The sequence below is a fragment of the Caretta caretta genome, chromosome 11, assembly GCF_965140235.1.
Source record: "Caretta caretta isolate rCarCar2 chromosome 11, rCarCar1.hap1, whole genome shotgun sequence".
In the NCBI taxonomy this organism is placed as follows: Eukaryota; Metazoa; Chordata; order Testudines; family Cheloniidae; genus Caretta; species Caretta caretta.
In genome coordinates, this window is record NC_134216.1 from 16882093 (window position 1) to 16900923 (window position 18831).

Sequence of the window (18831 nt, forward strand, 5' to 3'; positions counted from 1 at the left end):
AGATTTGGGGCATTTTCAACTTTTTGTCTTATTAAGAGCAAAGGAAACTTAAAAACAAAGGGTCTAGATTCACAAAACCATTGAGACTGTGGGGCCCCTCTTATACCTTATAAGCCTAGGATCTGGGAAACCTGTTTCAAGTCCCTGCTCCAGAACAGTGACTGTAACCTGGGTCTCTCAATAGCATATTACACACACTTAATGTCTGTTAAATGCTACTGATGGCTTTTTTCTTACTTTCCTTTATATTTATATATACTATATTTATAGTCACTGTCTATAATCTGTATTTTGTTTTCTTTATTGATGTTTAATAGGTTACAAATGGTGTGGGTTTTTATCATGAACCGAATGAGCTCCCAAAGCAGTTCCTCCACTCAGCGTAAGCGAATGGCTCTTGGAATTGTCATTCTTCTACTTGTTGATGTGATATGGGTTGCATCCTCAGAACTCACTTCAGTAAGCATTGTTTCATGCTTCTTCTTTTTAAAAAAGGGGAGAATAATATTACATTTATACAGAGTTTTACTTGACACATTTTTTTTAATCTTAAAAAAGGGCGAAAAAAATCTGAATCCTCCAGGTAGCTAACCAGTACTATAAACTATGTGAACTGAGAGCCATGAGCCAGCATAATGTAAGAGCTATTATTTTAACTATGGAGGGTTTTGTTTAATCTAGAAATTGTCAGTATCTTGAACCAACAATCATCAGAGGGGTAGCCATGTTAGTCTGGATCTGTAAAAGTGGCAGAGTCCTGTGGCACCTGATAGACTAACAGACATATTGGAGCATAAGCTTTCGCGGGTGAATACCCACTTCGTCGGATGCATGACTGCATGCATCCGACGAAGTGGGTATTCACCCACAAAAGCTTATGCTCCAATACGTCTGTTAGTCTATCAGGTGCCACAGGATTCTTTGCCACTTGAACCAACAAGTATTTTTATTTTTTAGTTAGGGAGTCAAAACCTGACTTCTTATTATATCAGTGGAAAAAAAAATGCCAAGTGTTGCCACAGGGAGCAGTTATATCCTTAAAAGTTAGTCTGTATAATGAACCTGTCATTCTAGCTTTACATTTCAGATTTTATGAAACTACTGCCTGTAGCCTGTTAGGGAAAATTATTATGGCTATATTTGTTCCCATACTGAAAAATCAGCAATGTTGCTGTTAATAGACTAAACACTAATATAAGTAGTTAAAGATCACTATTGCTTAATTGTAGTTTTTAAACAATGCCAGCATGTTTACAAATGAAGATTGATTTAATAAGCTTTGAAACTTTACCATGAGGAAGAAAAATGCTGCTTTTAACCATCTTGATTTAAATGAAACAAGCACAGAAATGGTTTCTTTACCTTGTGAAATCTTTTTTTTAACTTTTTCTTTGTTTTAGTAGTTTAACACAGTACTGTATTGTATTGGTGTTTTTGTTTTTTGTTTTGTTTCCTCTGCTGCTGCCTGATTGTGTATTTCCGGTTCCAAATGAAGTGTGTGGTTGATCGGTCAGTTCATAGCTCTGGTGTTCGTAATTCTGAGATTCTATCGTATGTGTTTTGACTTCAAGAAGACCTGCTGGGCTGATTTGGACTTGAAAAGCACTGATTGAGAAGTCACATGACTCATTAGTAATTATGAAGACTGTAACTATTTATTTTCATTCCGCAGTACGTTTTTTCGAAGTACGAGAAACCTTTTTTCAGTACCTTTGCAAAAACGTCCATGTTTGTTCTATACCTCTTGGGATTTATTGTTTGGAAACCATGGAGGCAACAGTGTACACGTGGGTTTCGTGGAAGGCACGCAGCTTTTGTAAGTATTTTTCAATTTAATAACCTAAATATACACAATAATTCAAAGTTTTAAAGGGGGGGAAATTGAGGGTTAGTGTATATTACTTTGCTGATAGTGATATTGGCAAGGCCCCCTACTGGAGATGCCCATTATGCCAGAAAATATTCTTTACCCAGCGTAGTTAAGCCACCACCCTGAACATTAGTTTTACTGGCAGAAATAATTTTGACATTATAAGTTGCATCTACATGGGGTTATTTTTGCTGTCATATCTGTGTCAGTTAGAGGTTTTGTTTTGTTTGTTTTTCCTCTTCTCCTTGTCTTCCCTGTCAACATAGCTATACTGGCAAAACTTTGTAGTGTAAACCTGGCCTTACAATAACATAAGCTAAACTCCAGATGTTAAGTGAATCAAATACTGATTTCATTAAAATACCATTACAAACTGAACAGACAGAAATGGTAATTGCAGGTTGTACAATTGAGTCTATACCTGGAACTCTATACTCTAACATTATGATTTGTCACTTTTTATATCCAGTTTCTTCAGATTAATTCTGACTAGCATGTTTAGAGAGACTACAATCACTCTTCTTCTTTTTTTTTTTTTTTGAGATCACGTTCAGGAACTTGTTAGAATGAGTTTTAGTTTTCTGTCACCAACTAAATGTATTTGTAGGGTTTTATGTTGTTAAACGTCTTTGTGGACAAAGATTCTGCTCACATTATGATGGGCATATTCTACACTCAAATTTGGTGTTTGATATTAAATTCAGTGTCTAAAGCAGGGGTGGGCAAATTTTTTGGCCCGAGGGCCACATCGGAGTGCAAAACTGTATGGAGAGCCAGGTAGAGAAGGCTGTGCCTCCACAAACAGCCTGGCCCCCACCCCCTATCCGCCCCTCCTACTATATGTGCCCCCCTGAGATCCCACCCATCCAACCGTTTCTTGTCCCCTGACTGCCCCCTCCCAGGACCCCCGCCCCTAACAACCCCCTGGGATTCCACCCCCTATCTAACCTAACCTCCCATGCTCCCCGTCCCCTGACTGCCCCCCCCCCAAAACCTCTGCCCTATCCAACTGCCCCCTGTCCCCTGATGATCCCCCCCAGGACCCCACTCCCTATCCAACCCCCCCCTTGCTCCCTGACTGCGCCCCAGGATTCCCTGCCCCTTACCAACCCCCCGGCCCCCTTACCATGCCGCTCAGAGCAGCATTTCTGGGTGCCACACCGGAGCCAGACACACTGCCACGCTGCCCTGCATGAGCGTGCTGCCCGCGCGGCGGCATAACTACAGGGGAGGGGGGACAGCAGGGGAGAGGCTGGGCGCTAGCCTCCCGGGCCAGGAGATCAGGGGCCGGGCAGGACAATGGGCTATAGTTTGCCCAACTCTGGTCTAAAGACTCAACTCTCATGAAAGGCTTGGAACTAACCTCATGTTACAGAGGCATAGAAGCAATTCCAGGGGAAATTTCAGAAGACTAGAAGAGTGCTAAAAAAGCAGGCAGAATCACCTGGGTAACTGTATGTCCATTAGCCTGACATCAATCGGGGCAAAACAATGCAAAAGCAATACAGGATTCAATGGATAAAGAATTAACAGATAGGAATATAATTAGTGCTAGCTAATATGGTTTTGTGGAAAATAGGTCTTGTGAACCCTGATTTGAGTCTTTGAGATGACAGATGTGGTTGATAAAGGTAACAGCATAGATGTAATGTACTCAACTTTTGTAAGGTGTTTGACTTTTCATGCAACATTCTGATTAAAAACAACTGTACTATAGCAAGAGAGCACACATTAAAGAGATTAAGAACTACTAACTGATCTCTCAAAAAGTAGTTGTCAATGAGAATCATCTTTGAATGGGGTTACTTTTGGTGGGGTGCTGCAAGGTTTGGTACTAGGTGTGACATTATTCAACATTTTTTTTAAGTGATCTGGAAGTAAATATAAAATCACTGGTGATAAAATTTGTGGATGACACAAAGATTGGCAGAGTAGTAGATAATGAGGACAAAGCAGTCATACCTATTCATCCGGATGGCTTCGTAATCTGGGCCTGTTCCAAAAAATGTATTTGAATATGGCCAGATGCAAAGTTATGCACTTAAGAGCAAGGAACACAGTCCATAACCTGCACAGTGGGGAATGGTGTCTTGGAAAACTGATTCTGAAATGGATTTAGGGGACATAGTGGACAAGCAACTGAACACGTGCTCCATATGCAATTCACGTTAGATCTTTTTGCCAGATCCGTGACTGTAGGAACAGTGAAGTGACTTTACCTCTGTATACAGTGTTGGTGAGTCCTTAATAGGAATAATACATACCATTCTGGTGTCAACATTTTAACATGTTGAAAAACTAGAGAATGCTCAGAAAAGAGCCACAAAAGTGAAATGAGAGCTGGAGGAAGTGCCTTCCTTAAAAATCTCAATCTACTTAGTTTGAGAGGAAGATTTGAGAGGTAATTTGACTATGGTGTACTTTCTTGGGGAGAAAATGCTGGGTGTGAAAAGGCTCTTCAGTCTCGTGGAGAAAGGCATAATAAGAACTAATGGATGAAGCCAGACAGATTCATTTTTAACAATGAGTGTGATTGATTATTGGAACAAACTACCAAGGGATGTTGTGAATTGTTCATCTCTTGATGTTTTTCATATCATGACTGGATGCCTTTGTCGAAGATACGTTTTAGTTCACTACAAGTTAGTGGATTTAGTGCAGCAGTAACTGACCTTTGATACACAGGACATCTGACCAGATGATTTAATGATCTTTTCTGGTTTTATAATCTATGAAAGAAGTAAAAATAGTGCATAAATCTCTCTCAGATTATGTAAACTTGAAGAGTAGGATTTGGTGGAATAGTGTAGATCAGGGGTCGGCAACCCGGCACGCAGCCCATCTGGGTAATCCGCTGGTGGGCTGTAAGACGTTTTGTTGGCCATCCACAGGCACGGCTCCCCGCAGCTCCCAGTGGCCGTGTGCCAAAGGTTGCTGACCTCTGGTGTAGATCTAGCTAGAGTTCTTCAGTCTTTCTGGCTGTTTCCTCTTAGATATAGGGAGGGTCCAAGAGAACAATTTCATTTATTTGTTAAAAACACAATAGATTTTTATTAGTTAGGTAAACAATACTTTCCATTGAGTCTGGGAAATATAATGTCTTTTCGGGCTTTTTATGGTTTTAAAAAATTGGTGAAAAACATTCAAAAGTTTTGACATTTTTGCTTTCTGGGTGCTTTTTTTGAAATGTGCTCTGTATACTGTAACTATTCATTTTTCATCACTCACTTTACACTTTAATAATGTGTAGAAAGGATCTAGTGCTTGGGAATTAGTTTATACTTGAAGATAGGATAGACTTGATACTCTGAAGTGAAAAATGACTTGGCTAGTTTAGAAAGCCATTGATGGCAGCATATTTCCGAAGTACAATGTAGAGATAGGATTATTGCATTAAGTTGGGGGTGAGGCAAGTTTTTTCTTAGGAGCAGGGGAAGAAGGTTGTTTTGTAACTGTGTAATTCCATATAAACATCTTGTTACCAGGGTGGATTTGATTTAAATCAAATTGATATAAATCACTAGTCAGGAAGACTTGATTTAATCATGGATTTCTACGTAAAAGTGCATTCTTGTCGGTTGTTATAACCTTAATACATATTCTTCACAACTCAGAGATAGCTGTAGATTTCATTTTTAGAAGGTACCCACTATACATTTTCAAAGTGATTTATTTTGAAAATTTTTCAGATTAGTTTTACAGCTATATCAGAAAATGAATGATTGTTTGGTTATTTCATTTACCAAAGGTAATTGAAGCAGATAGTTCACCTCCCAATGACTTCATAAATATCTCCAATTCAATAGTCATTAATTTGGAGGATTTTCTTGCCTTCCTGTATTAGGAGGAGAACATCACCAGACAGACATTTAAATTGTTTATTTAACGATAACAACATTATGTATTCTGGATTTTTTTTCTTCAACAGCAAACATAATAATTTAATAAAACAAGCATATGAATTTAATTAAACATTTGGTTTTTTTAAAATCAGGGTTGTTGTTTTTTGTTAAAATTGTTTTTAACTAAAACAGTTAAATGAAATTTAAACAAAAATTAAATAGACTATGTCAGCCAGGTCAACATGAAAAATTTAAAATATTGGCTTCTGCAGCAAACTTCACCTTCATTTTCCTGTTTGTTCATAATCTGGAAAAGAAGAACAAGCTTTCCTGCTTTTTCAGGTCCCAAACGATTTCTCAATTTGGAATTAATTAATTAACTAATGGGAGCTGCTGGAAGTGATGGCCAGTACGTCCCTTGGCCCACGCTGCTTCCAGCAGCTCCCATTGGCCTGGAGCAGCGAACCGTGGCCACTGGGAGCAGCGATCGACCGAACCTGCAGACGTGGCAGGTAAACAAACCAGCCCGCCCGCCAGGGGCTTTCCCTGCACAATGGCGGAACAAGTTTGGGAACCACTGTTCTAGACTGAGCACTGAGTCCCATTGGGTAGATAGAAAGATTAACCTAAATAATCTCTATAGAAGCCCGTGGAACCCCATAAGATTGGGTCCCTAATCCATGAACTATTGGAACTCATTTACAAAATTTTTCTTAAACATTACGTGAATATATTGTCTCATACTATAGAATTAGCATTCATAATCCCTATTCCATGATGAGATATCTTTGAGCTATAACGTGTCTTAATTAAAGCTATCTTTAGATAGGTTTTTTCCCTCAAAAAGCATTTTATCAAAAAAATCCAATTTAAATAAAAATCTGACTTTTTTTTATTTTTATCCACCCTGCTAAAAGATTACTATTAGACGTTTGAATGTTTACTGTTACTAAAAGATGTACTATTAGACATTTGAATGTTTTAAAACAATGTTTTAATGTTTAAAACAATGCACCAACCTTAACCAATCTAATATATTTATAGACATTCAATTCAATAATTCCTTCAGCATTTCTGATAATAAACAGTTATATATAGATTGTGTGTTAAGCCAGTAGGGAATTGCTCTTTGCAGAACAAGACCTAGTTTTACTGTTGCTGATCTTCTCTGCTGGCTTGTAAAATATTAATAACTTTATACTTATTTTTCTTTTCAGTATTTTGTGACTAAACTATGGTAGACTACAATGTAAACATTTTTACTTAGGATTTTATATAATATTTTACAATGACTTGTTAAAGTTTTAAATGTAAAATCTCTAATTAGTTTGCAGATGCTGAAGGTTATTTTGCTGCTTGTACAACAGATCACACTGTAAACAGTTCTTTGGTAAGTCCCTTCATTTTTTTGTATGATTAAGACACCACTATGTTTGTCAATTATTTCCATCCTATTCTGAAAATTGTACACTTAAATTTGCAGGCATCCAGGAAATAAGATGAGTTACATTTCTCCTTTAATCAAAATGACTGAAAAGCATTTAGTTAAAATGGCAGTAATGTGTCATGCAAGAAATAGTGCTACTCACAGTGGGAGATGTGGGATCTCTCTGAAATAAAACATATTAATTGAATTTAGATTGGACTATGAAATAAATATCAGTGTGTCATACAAGGGAAACATTCCCAGGTTCAGCTCAATTTTTGCAAAGCCAAATGTGGAGAGCCAGTGATAAATCCAAACAGCCTTCAAATCCAAGGCCCGTACAACAGTGATTCAGCTGGAGGTGAACACATTAACATATCATGATCTCATCTTACAACTTGAAAGAGAAATAAACTCCAGCCAGGTTTACCATATAGGTGATTTTTGTCAGTCTTCATTTTTAAATCTTGTTGGGACATGCATGGTAGTTGCTATATTTGGACTGGTCTAAAATATTAACTTGTTAGAAGATTTAAAAAAAAAAAGAGGTTACTTAACGGATTTAAAATATATTCTAAAATAGATTGGTCATGTATTTTTATATGTGTACTAGAAAGTTGAAATATCTTAGTAGTAGTGAAGAGACTTGGTAGAGCGATCGTGATACTGCTTAAAAATTCTGACTGTCTTGCTATTTCATGGAACTTGTTTTTCCTTTAGTATTTTGTTTCCAGGTATCCTAAGATAACAGTTTTGCTAACAGTTTCAATGTTCTTTTTAACTGCATATGCTACTTGTCCTGCTGCATTTCAGAGTGAACCTTTGTATGTTCCTGTAAAGTTTCATGACTTACCAAGTGAAAAGAATGGCAGTGCTAACAGTGATACTGAAAAAAGTGAGTAAAGACTTCAGAATTTCAAAATGCTCTTTGGTACAGGGACTATTTTTGTGTCTGTATTGCCCCTGTTGTGGTTGCAGAGCTAGCTCCACCACTATCCTGTTCCTGATCTCTGTGAGCAAATCCCCTCAGGTGTCTGGCCTTATTCCTTGCCTTTCCTGGGATGGAATTTTGGGATTTCCCCCCACACTTTTAGAGTTGATCTAAACTTAAAAGTTAGGTTAACAGCTACATTGGTCAGGGTTTAAAAAAAAAAAACATTTTAATGGATAGCTGTGCATATTGTCACTCCTACAGTAATAGGTGCTATAGAAAAACCTAAGACACTGTTATAATTAGTATTGTTTTTTTTTTGTTTTCATTTAATAATCTAACTCTTTTTTGTATATAAAAGTTTCCTGTCTGATGTAACTATTAGATTCTTTGACCCATTCTCCAAACCTGAAAAATCCTCCAGATTCCTACTGAAACTTTGAGGATCTGTGTAACGCTCCTACCCTCAGAACGCTATATTGCAACCATCCTTTTCTTACAGTTTAGCATAACTGTATGGTGTACTTTTTACTGAGAAACACTAGCCAGACTCTTCAACAACACAAGATAGTTTCTCTTGCCTAGGGACTGTTTTTGTTGCCTCTGTATTCCCTGCTTGTCTAAAGAGCAAGAAATCAGGTGAAATCCTGGCCCCAGGGTGAAGTCATTGACTTCAGAGGGGACAGGGCACCATCACAGGACTGGAAAATGGAAGTTCAAATCATTATCACTCTGTCACTGAGCTAATTCTTTTGTTGTTAACTTAACCACTACTTGTGTTGTGGAATCTTTTTATTAGTTTAAATTGGTACAGGCAACGTAAGATCAAAAACATAACTTTAATTTTCCCATGTATGCAAATTTGTGCAACTTTTAACATCTGATAATTTCTTTAAAACAAAATCATTAGAACTTGAGCTATTGTGCATTATTAAAAATACAACCTGCATACAAAGTAGTGGGGAAAAATAAAGTAACAGGCTTCATTGTCAAGTTTCAAAGGAGTCACTCTGAACAGACCGTAATAATTATTTAAAACAATTATGAGGTCCTTTTTTCATAAGTACCCTATCAAGTGGTATAAATACTATTTTGTTAAAAAAAGAACTAAAGCAAATCTTTTGTTGGAGGGAGAAGCTTCATGTCATGATTTGTGAACTGCTGTAATCAATGGGATCAAACATCACTTCTTTTTTTTGTGTGTGTAATAGAGTGAAAAGTTGAATGATCATGTGCCACTTTGTTTTTTCCTTAAGCTCCCAAAAAGCCTCGTGTAAGGTTCAGTAATGTTATGGAGATTCGACAACTCCCATCGAGCCATGCACTGGAAGCAAAGTTGTCTCGCATGTCATATCCAACTGTTAAGGAGCAGGAATCAATATTAAAAACTGTAGGGAAACTCACTGCAACTCAAGTAGCAAAAATCAGCTTTTTCTTTTGCTTTGTGGTATGTCCTTTGTTCTTTAAGAAAATTATTATGTATAGCTACGAATATCGAACTGTTTTACATAGTAATGAAAATGAACTTGTATTTAACGTTGGAGTGTGGTCTGTTTTTTCAGTGTTTTTCTCATTTTATGTATATGCTAAATACAGTATAACCTCTCTGATCTGCACTTCCCTAAAACGCAACTCTGAACAGTACACTGGGTTTTCAGTGGCTTGCATTTAATTGTAGCAGAGGTTCTACTGCTGGCAGGGCCATTGTAAATTATGTCTTACTCCACTCTTCAGAATGGATGTGGTAAGTCACTCACTAGTCTTGCCCGGGCAGAAATCCGGGGTTACTTAAACAACAGCTGTTGTTTCTTCCTTGTATAGAGGAGTGGGGCTGAGCCCTGACTGTACCCACAACTTTGTGGATATAGCATGTAGAACTGCCTTTCAGTTTCAGGGTGGAGAAGGAGAAAGGACTTATAAATGCAGCTGTTGCTCTGCTCTCTTTTTGTGGAACCTCTTGAAAGCTGCCACCACCTTGTCTGTCTCATCCTGTGGCATTATACACAGCCATGCAGTGATGTGAAGATGTTTGGCTTGTGACAGAGGATATCCTCAACTCTCCCCAATGAGAATAGATAGGGCCGCAAGATGTCTTTATCCTCATCAGCAGACTGGTCATCTTCACATACTTCTGCAGCAGTTCTCAATGTCATGGAAACACAGAGGTGAGAGTGGCATGTTTCCTAAGAGCCAGCACTGAAGAGGAGGGTAACCAAGCAGTGGTGGCCCTTCCAACAGTGGCCCCACTGTACTGCTAGAGACGTTTTATTTAAATTTAAATTAATCTGGTTAAGAGCAAGCCACACATAGCTCTTAGGCCAGCAGGAAATACTTCATGGGTATAGCAGCTCAGGAGGTGGCTTTAACTGGTGCACTGACCAGAGGAAAGTGATCTGACAACTGGAATTTCTTGAGATGGATGCATATATTGAGAAGATGTCCACAGAATTTAAAGGAAAACTAGTTGTATATTTCATATATATGAAGGAGATTATAAAGTAACAATCTTTTTTAGATTTATTTTCTATTTTTGCACATGTACTTAAAAACTGTCTGGAATAAGATTATTCTTTCCTTTTTGTTTACAAACAAATTAAATGATACTGCTCTTGCTTTCGCAGTTGCTTCTAAAAGGTACCTTGGCTGTATCTACTTCTGTATTTTTCTTCTTGGGCATCATTCAAAAAGTAAAATCTTTTTGAAATAATTTTTGGGAGAATGGTAGCTTCACTAAGAACATCTTTAGGATAACATTATTAATGAGGTCTTGCCCAAGACATGATCTAATATTTACTGTTTTACAAAGGATTTTACAAACATTTAATCCTCACAAAATACCTGTGAGATAATTGGTCTATGCATTGTATTATCTCTATTTTGGAGATGCTTGTTTGTTTATGTACTTAAGATGTTTTAAGACTCCAGTATATGAATCCGTTTAAGTGAGATGATGATTAATTTAACCTTTTGAGATTTATGGAAATAAGTAGTTTCTCTTAGTTTTTGAAAACCGTTTCAAAATGATGACTTCAGACTAAGTTGTTAGCTTTTTGGTTGTTGCTGACTTGCAGTTGCCATTTCACTGATTATCTCTAGTGTGCATTTTTTTAAAGTCTGCAGTAGTTACTTTATTGTAGACACCTCTGAAACTGTTCATGTTGCCTGTTTCACCTCTGCTACTTTATGCCTCTGCCTCTTCTTAATAACAATTAGAAATTGATATTGTTATTTATAAGGCAAAAGGACTTGTGTGAAAGCCTTGTCCTGATTGATTTTTTTGTATACTGGTTCAAGTGATATCTCTGGTAAATATAAAAAAAATATAAAAATTGTAGGAATTAATGCACAGGCAAAACAGACTGTTTTAATACATTTTGTGATTATCCATTTATTCATTAAACTACTTTCCTTGTTCTGCAGTGGTTTTTGGCAAACTTCTCTTATCAAGAAGCACTCTTAAATGCACAAGTTGCCATAGTTAATATCCTGTCTTCAACCTCTGGTAAGATATGAAATGTGCATTGTAAGAGCTAGTGAAATAGCTGTTTATAAATTAAAGCTCTTTTTGTTATGCTAGCACTAGTTCATTAAATTGACTATTATGTGTATCTTTGAGAAGCGTAAAGTTTAAAAAACAAACATGACAGCTTAGACACATTCCCTATATTGTTGGAAATTATTTTACTACCCATGTCTTACCACTTTGCAACTTGCATTCTTTTGTCTGTATATAGCTCTGCAACTACATTACATTTTTATAGTTAGGATACTTTTTGGACTGTAGTAGTTGCAAGGAAAGCTGACCTTTTAGGTGGCTGCAATTTACTGTTGTTTAAAAAAAAAAAAAATCCTTCACATACAGAAGAAATTTTTTGTTTTAAAAGTGAGCTACTTTTCTAGGATGCTCAGCCATACCTGAAATCGATGTACTGAATGCCCCTGACTATGAGAGGGGTATTTTTAAAATTTTAGATTTATTACTTTTTTCTTCAGCATCTCTTGTGAAATCTAAATTTGAAATAATGCATTGAACAGAACCTCCAGCATGTGCTGAATCTGAAACCAGCAACATTTCCTTGGGTTTTTTGTCTTTAAGCTGATCATGATTGCAGTTTCTATACAACCTTAAGTTTTAATTGGTATGAGAACAATAATAAAATTTACAATGTATTTTTTTTTTTTTTAAATGGGGAAGGGGAAAGCACTATGCCCCCGTAGACTATATGTAGCGAGTATTGTGGATGTGATCTGAACCAAATGGCACAGCTGCTGTGCTGCAAAGAGCTGGTGATAATATGAGAGGTCTGGACTACAATAACCCAAAGAAGGGTGGGAGTGAAAGTAATTTCAGTGAAGGCTCTGCTGTATACCCTGATACTGGTCACTGGAAGCATTAAGGACATAAATCTAATTTTAGTTTTGTGAATTTTACACTTGCAGATCTCCTTTTAAGAAAAAAAAAATCCGCTTTTGAACTGCAAACAAAAAAAAATCTAGCACCCTTTCAAGTTTGCAACATAAAAACAAAGGTTTCTTTTACACTGGAAAATTTGCAGGGGATTTCATAATTAGAACCAATCAATTCCACTGTTTGGAGGGGTGAGAAGAAGTACCAAGCTACAATGTTTTTAGGAAATGGTTAGTTCTGCCATTGAAGTGTCTTAATTTAAAACTATATGAGCGCTTTTTTTGTATCTCATATTTCTGTTGACCCAAAAACCATAATCTGTCCCTACTATGGACATCAAGTTCTCTAAATAGGTTTTTTTTTAACATGTTCAGTGAGACTGTCTAATTTTATCATAGCATGGCAGACACTAATTGCTCCCCAGTTTTGCTTTAACATGTAATTAGACTTAGTCTTTCAAAGTTGATACTTACATTTATCGCAACCCAAAAATAGCGCACTGCTTTAGTTACTGCTATTTAAAAAGTGTAGTTCCAATATACACTGGTTTTGGCATGGGCTGATATTTTTATATATATATATATATATATATATATATATAAAAAGACTTAACTGAGTTTATTTCCTTTGCATGTTTAAGTTGCAATCTTCATTTTTGTTAAATGTATTTTTACTTGTCGGGGGCATAGATTTTGAATTTCAATTTAGACACTGTCAACATTTCAGCAATACAAGAAAATTAGAGACAAACTGACATACCAATTCGGTTGCAAAAATTCAGATTAACAGTATGGAAACTAAGCTGAAGTGAGCAGCCAACATTTAAGTTAAATTGAGGTAGTGGTATAGTGGTAGTACAGTTTATTGAACAGGGGAGTAATACAGCTTGAAAAGATGTTACACCTTTTTATTTTCTCTTACAGGACTTTTTACCTTAATCTTAGCTGCGGTGTTTCCAAGCAACAGTGGAGACCGGTTTACCCTTTCCAAACTGTTAGCTGTTGTTTTAAGGTAGGCCTATGAACTCTTAATCTCCAGCACCCCTTCTCTGACCCTACCCCTAAACAAGCTGGTATTTTTTTAAACTGTTAGTTCAATTTATTTGGTGAAGAATGTTATTTCAAGAGTAGCAGATCTTGGCAAGTTTTTTAAAGAAAATAAAATGTAGAAGAGTGCCTGCTTAAAATTTCACTTTTTTTGACAACTGCTCTGACCAGGAGTCTCCTCCCTCTAAATCAGTGGTTCTCAACTCTGGTCCACCGCTTGTTCAGGGAAAGCCCATGGCAGGCCGGGCCGGTTTGTTTACCTGCCATTTCCGCAGGTTCGGCTGATCGCGGCTCCCACTGGCCGCAGTTCGCCTCTCCAGGCCAGTGGGGGCTGCAGAAAGCGGTGTGGGCTGAGGGATGTGCTGGCCACCCTTCCCGCAGGCCCCATTGGCCTGGAGCGGCGAACCACAGCCAGTGGGAGCCGCGATCGGCTGAACCAGAGGACGTGGCAAGTAAACAAACCGGCCCGGCCCGCCAGGGGCTTTCCCTGAACAAGCGGTGGACCAGAGTTGAGAACCACTACTCTAAATGTAAACCTTTCGTTAATAGAATTCCCTATATGCTAGTTGCTGAAGACTAAGTAACCGAGGATTAAGGTTAAAACACTGCTGGAGCCTTGTGGTGTTACTACTCTGCTGTGGAATGACTTGTTTTACTATATATTTTCACTTGAACCCATTTTTGGGTCAGATGACTTTGGTGTGCAGCATTAGGGAGCTAATTTGAAGTTCAGCTAATTTTGACTTTTTAATGTTTGTGTCTGAAAGTTGTGTGCATGATACTTAAGTAACTTCTAAATATTTAGATGGGTTAGGAAAATAGATGCTATGATATATGGGTAATCTGGTTAGTTTCACAGTTTTGTTCTGCTATCATTCAAAACTCTCAGCTGTCAGATTTTTATAGATCTGCTCTGAACTCACCCCCCCCCCCTTCTCCACTATGTCAGTGGAGTTTTGGGAAAGTATATAGTGTGTATACAACAATGGTGATATGCTTCAGATTCTTTTGTTTTATTAGTCAAAGTGAATCTCAACTGTAATGAGCAGGGCATCTTTAAGCAATTATATTTTAGTGGTCATTTTAACCTAATTTAAGATATAAGTATAGGATTTGGTTATAAAATTATTAGATAATAAATACTAACACTTTTCTTATTGCTAGTTAATTTTAGATTTTGTTTTAATGCAGATGGAAAGCATTAGATGTTTAATGAAACTTAATATCTCATGTCAGCTTTGTTCTCACAAAGGCCTGATCCATAGTTCAGTGAAGTCAGTGCAAAGAATCACATTGATTTAATTGAGCTGTGGAGTAGGCCTTAAAGCACAGATTCACCAAAAGGTGGGTTCAGTCTAATTACAGATATCTAAAAACTGGTGTCTTTATTTGCTGGTGTGCGTGTGCGTGAGATTTAATTAAAAAAAAATAAATCTGTGGTATGCCTAATAGTTGATGATGTTTTTTCCTAGCATTGGCGGTGTAGTTCTTGTTAATCTCTCTGGGTCTGAGAAATCTCCAGGAAGAGGTACAATAGGTATATTAAATATTTTTAAAATTTTATTCTGTAAATTGAAATACCAAGATAAATGTAACATGTTGGGTTTTTTTTTTAACTGCTCAAAACTACAGGGTGGGAGAAGGAAATGTTGTATAAATCTGTCATGTATTAGACTCTGTAAGATTAACTGCTGAAAGTGGCTTGTTTTGAGGAATGCTTTTTATTAAATACCCTTTCAATATATGCATGTAGAGGGTCACATCTTCATAAGTTTAATTCATTTTATATAATAATGGATTCTACAGTAAACTATTACAATTAGAAAATTGCCCAGTAGAGGGAATTAAGTATGATAGTCAGATTGATAACACTATGCCTAACCCATTTGTCTTAAAACAATATTTTTCATCTTTTACAGGTTCCCTGTGGTCTCTTGTAGGAGCAGTGCTGTATGCTGTCTATATAGTTATGATAAAAAGAAAAGTAGACAGAGAAGATAAGCTTGATATACCAATGTTCTTTGGTAAGAACAGCAATATTGTAATATAGCAATGACTATATTGAAAACAAAACTTTCATTTACAGAATGACTAAATCCCTTGCTCTTCAGGCCCCAATCTTGTAAACACTTAAACGTGCATGTAAAGTTAAGCATATATGTGTCTGCAGGTTTAGGGCCTTAATCTTTGAGTATTCTCAGTACTAGTCCATTCTTAGGTCCTGATCCTGAGGAGTATTGAGCAGCAGCTCTCACTGTAGTCAGTGGGAGTCTCAGGTGCTTGACACATCTCTGTAAGGCCATCAGTGACAGTGACCCTCTGTTGATGATTCCTGTGATGTATTTTTATATTGAATAAAAACTGGATTGGTATGCTGAAATTTTTGTTGTAGTGCAGGTTTTGTAGTGAGCAGTTCAATATGGTGTCTCCACTTTGCAATGCCATAATTTCTGAAGTCCAAATTGTAAACCAGAAGCCATATATTGTGCCATAGAGCCTTACTAACCTTCAAAAATGTAGTGTTCTGACCCTGCCTCTGAGCAGACTTAATAGCAAAGTGCTACTGGGAGTTTTCATATTAATAAAATTTCAAATGTACTAGTATATCATGAAATATAAATAAAACTAAATGATGAAATAAATGACCATAGTACAATTATGTTCAGTTGCTTGCTAATTCACAGAAATCAGTAATTTGCAGTGAGTCTTCCAGTCTTTGTGCTAATTAGGCTTTAAGAAACTATCTGCAAAATCAGTAATCTGCAAAAATATCTACAAAAAGTGGAAACATGGATGAATTACAAAGGAGATGGACAAAAGAATGTTATAAGCATATGGGACAAAATTGGAAAAGGGAAGGCACAAAATGAGTTACATCTAGCAAAGGACATGTGGCAATAAGAGGAGGTTCTTTCAGTACGTTAGGAGCAAGAGAAAGATGAAGGAGAGTGTAGGTTCGCTACTTTGAGGGGAAGGAGAGCTAACTAATGCCATCAACAAGGCTGAAATGTTTTATGCCTCTTTTGCTTAGTCTTCATTAAAATGGTTAATTGTGACCAGATACTCAATACAACCAATATTAACAACAAGGGGGAAGGAACGCAAGCCAAAATAGGGAAAGAACAGGTTAAAGAATATTTAGCTAAGTTGGCAGGGCCTGATGAAATTTATGGTAGGGTACTTAAGGAACTAAATGAAGCAATCGCAGAATTGTTAGTAATTATCTTCAAGAACTCATGAAGGACAGTTGAGGTCCTAGAGGTCCAAATATAATACCTGCCTTTTAAAAGGGGGAATAGAGAGGTCATGGGAAATACAGACCAGTCAGTCTAACTTTGATACTTGGAAAGATGATAGAACAAATTATTAAACAATCAGTTTGTAAGCACCTAGAACAGGGCTAGTCAATAGGCAGATCGTGGGCCAAATCCAGACCATCAGATGCTTTTGAACGGACCCTGAAATCATTTTACTTATTATTTTTTTTATTATTATTATTTTCTCTGGGGTCTGGACTGTGACTATATGTTCACCAAGAAATTTGGACCTTCACTAAATATAGGCTACTTCTGCCCTAGAGGATAAAAGGGTTAAAAGGTATAGTCAACTTGAATATATCAAGAACAAATCATCCCAAGCCAAGCTAATTTCCTTTTTTCATAGTGTTACTGGCACAGTGGATAGGGGGAAGCAGTAGATGCGATATATCTGGAATTTTAGTAAGGCTTTCGAAATAATCCCACATGACTTTCTCATAAGCAAACAAGGGAAAAGCAGTTTAGATGAAATTACTATAAGGTGAGTACATTTAGCGGGTCCCAGAGTCTGCTACTCTGCTACAGTCCTGGGTCTGCTACTGTTCAATATTTGCATTAATTACTTGGATAAGGGAGTGGAAAGTGTGTTTATAAAATTTTTGGATGATACCAAACTGGGAGGGTTTGCAGGCACTTCTGAGGCCAGGCTTAGAATTCAAAACTACCTCACAAATTGGAGAATTTGTATGAAATTCAATAAAGACAAGTGCAAAGTAATTTTAACAGTTGGAAACAAGTAAAGTCAGCACCATGTGGTCATCTACTTTTTCCAGACCCACGAGCAAGTTGTTGATTGACCAAGTTCATTCAGTGGTTCATGCACCATGGTTTGAAACCCACAGTAGTAGTGCTTAACCTGGAATTATTATTATAAATTCCGATCTTTTTTTCCCCAAAGTTTGATCTTTTAGTTCTCTTTTCACATGTAGGCACTGACAACCTATTTTCTCAGACCCATGTTTTCTTTTTATAACTCTTGTCTAACTGTCCAATGCACCCCTGTTTCAAATGGACAGTTGGATTCAGGCAGGAGCTCTTACTGACCAGTGTCACTTTTAAAAAGTCCATGATAGAGCTTTGTTGTTGTTGTTTTTTAAAAAAAACAAACATGTTTTATGCCTTGTTACTAGTCCAGCTTTCATACTGTGACCCTATGTTGGAATTGAAAAAAGCTTCAGGAGTCCCTCCCAATAGTTCTAGGACCATCTAGTCATTAAAAATGATGGTGGTTGTGACACCCTGGATTCCCTATGCTCTAGATCATCCCTATTGCTAGTGTACATTCTTTCTTGTTGGAATCTTTAAAATGGAAGATTGCTTTACTTGTGGAAAGCCAAATACGCATTCTGAACTTGGGGAACTACTAAAAGCCTAGAAGTGTCACATATTGTAAATATTTAAAGTATTGCTTGCCATTTTCAGTTAAAGATTCCTGTATTCCTTTCCCCAGGAATAGGAACAGCCTATTAAGATAGTTTTTCTGCAGCTTTTGCCAGACATTTGGACTTTAGGGGAAGCCAAGTAAGGGGAGAAGGAGGTAAATAAAAAATTATGATGAAACTGAAAGGAAACCAACATTAATTTGATTTTTATGTTCAGGTTTTGTAGGCCTCTTTAATCTGCTGCTGCTTTGGCCAGGTTTCTTCCTACTTCATTATACTGGATTCGAGGCCTTTGAATTTCCCAATAAATTGGTATTGATGTGCATTGTCATTAATGGCCTTATTGGAACAGTTCTGTCAGAATTCCTCTGGCTGTGGTATGTACTGTTTACTTCATATAAGTTGTCCTCTGATACATTACTTAAAGACTGTGAGCTGCTGAGGTGTCAAAATGATTAGGCTGTGTTTTTGTTTTACAGTGATCTGTAAAGGCAGTCTGAGTTGGAGGAAGTCATCTGATACATCATAAATTATGGTTTAAGAGCAGTTAGCCTGATAATTGTAAAGAGAAAATGGCTCGAGATTATAGAAAGAAACAAGTGTACATAT

The 18831-nt window shown here is 37.0% G+C and overlaps 1 protein-coding gene across 5 annotated transcripts in view; it reads left to right on the plus strand.

Annotated features, from left to right (window-relative positions):
• Positions 1–18831, plus strand: part of SLC35F5 (solute carrier family 35 member F5) — a 54607-nt gene that overhangs the window by 16765 nt on the left and 19011 nt on the right. For 4 of the 5 annotated variants that reach the window (XM_048869246.2, XM_048869244.2, XM_048869245.2 and 1 more), the window contains 10 exons: positions 318–459; positions 1673–1816; positions 7040–7102; positions 7952–8033; positions 9326–9516; positions 11490–11571; positions 13401–13488; positions 14996–15060; positions 15443–15547; positions 18440–18599. In XM_048869246.2, coding sequence (XP_048725203.1) covers positions 325–459; positions 1673–1816; positions 7040–7102; positions 7952–8033; positions 9326–9516; positions 11490–11571; positions 13401–13488; positions 14996–15060; positions 15443–15547; positions 18440–18599 — 1115 coding nt within the window. In that variant the 5' untranslated portion in view covers positions 318–324. The remainder of the gene's footprint in view (positions 1–317; positions 460–1672; positions 1817–7039; positions 7103–7951; positions 8034–9325; positions 9517–11489; positions 11572–13400; positions 13489–14995; positions 15061–15442; positions 15548–18439; positions 18600–18831) is intronic. The other variant, XM_048869249.2, reaches the window with a different exon arrangement.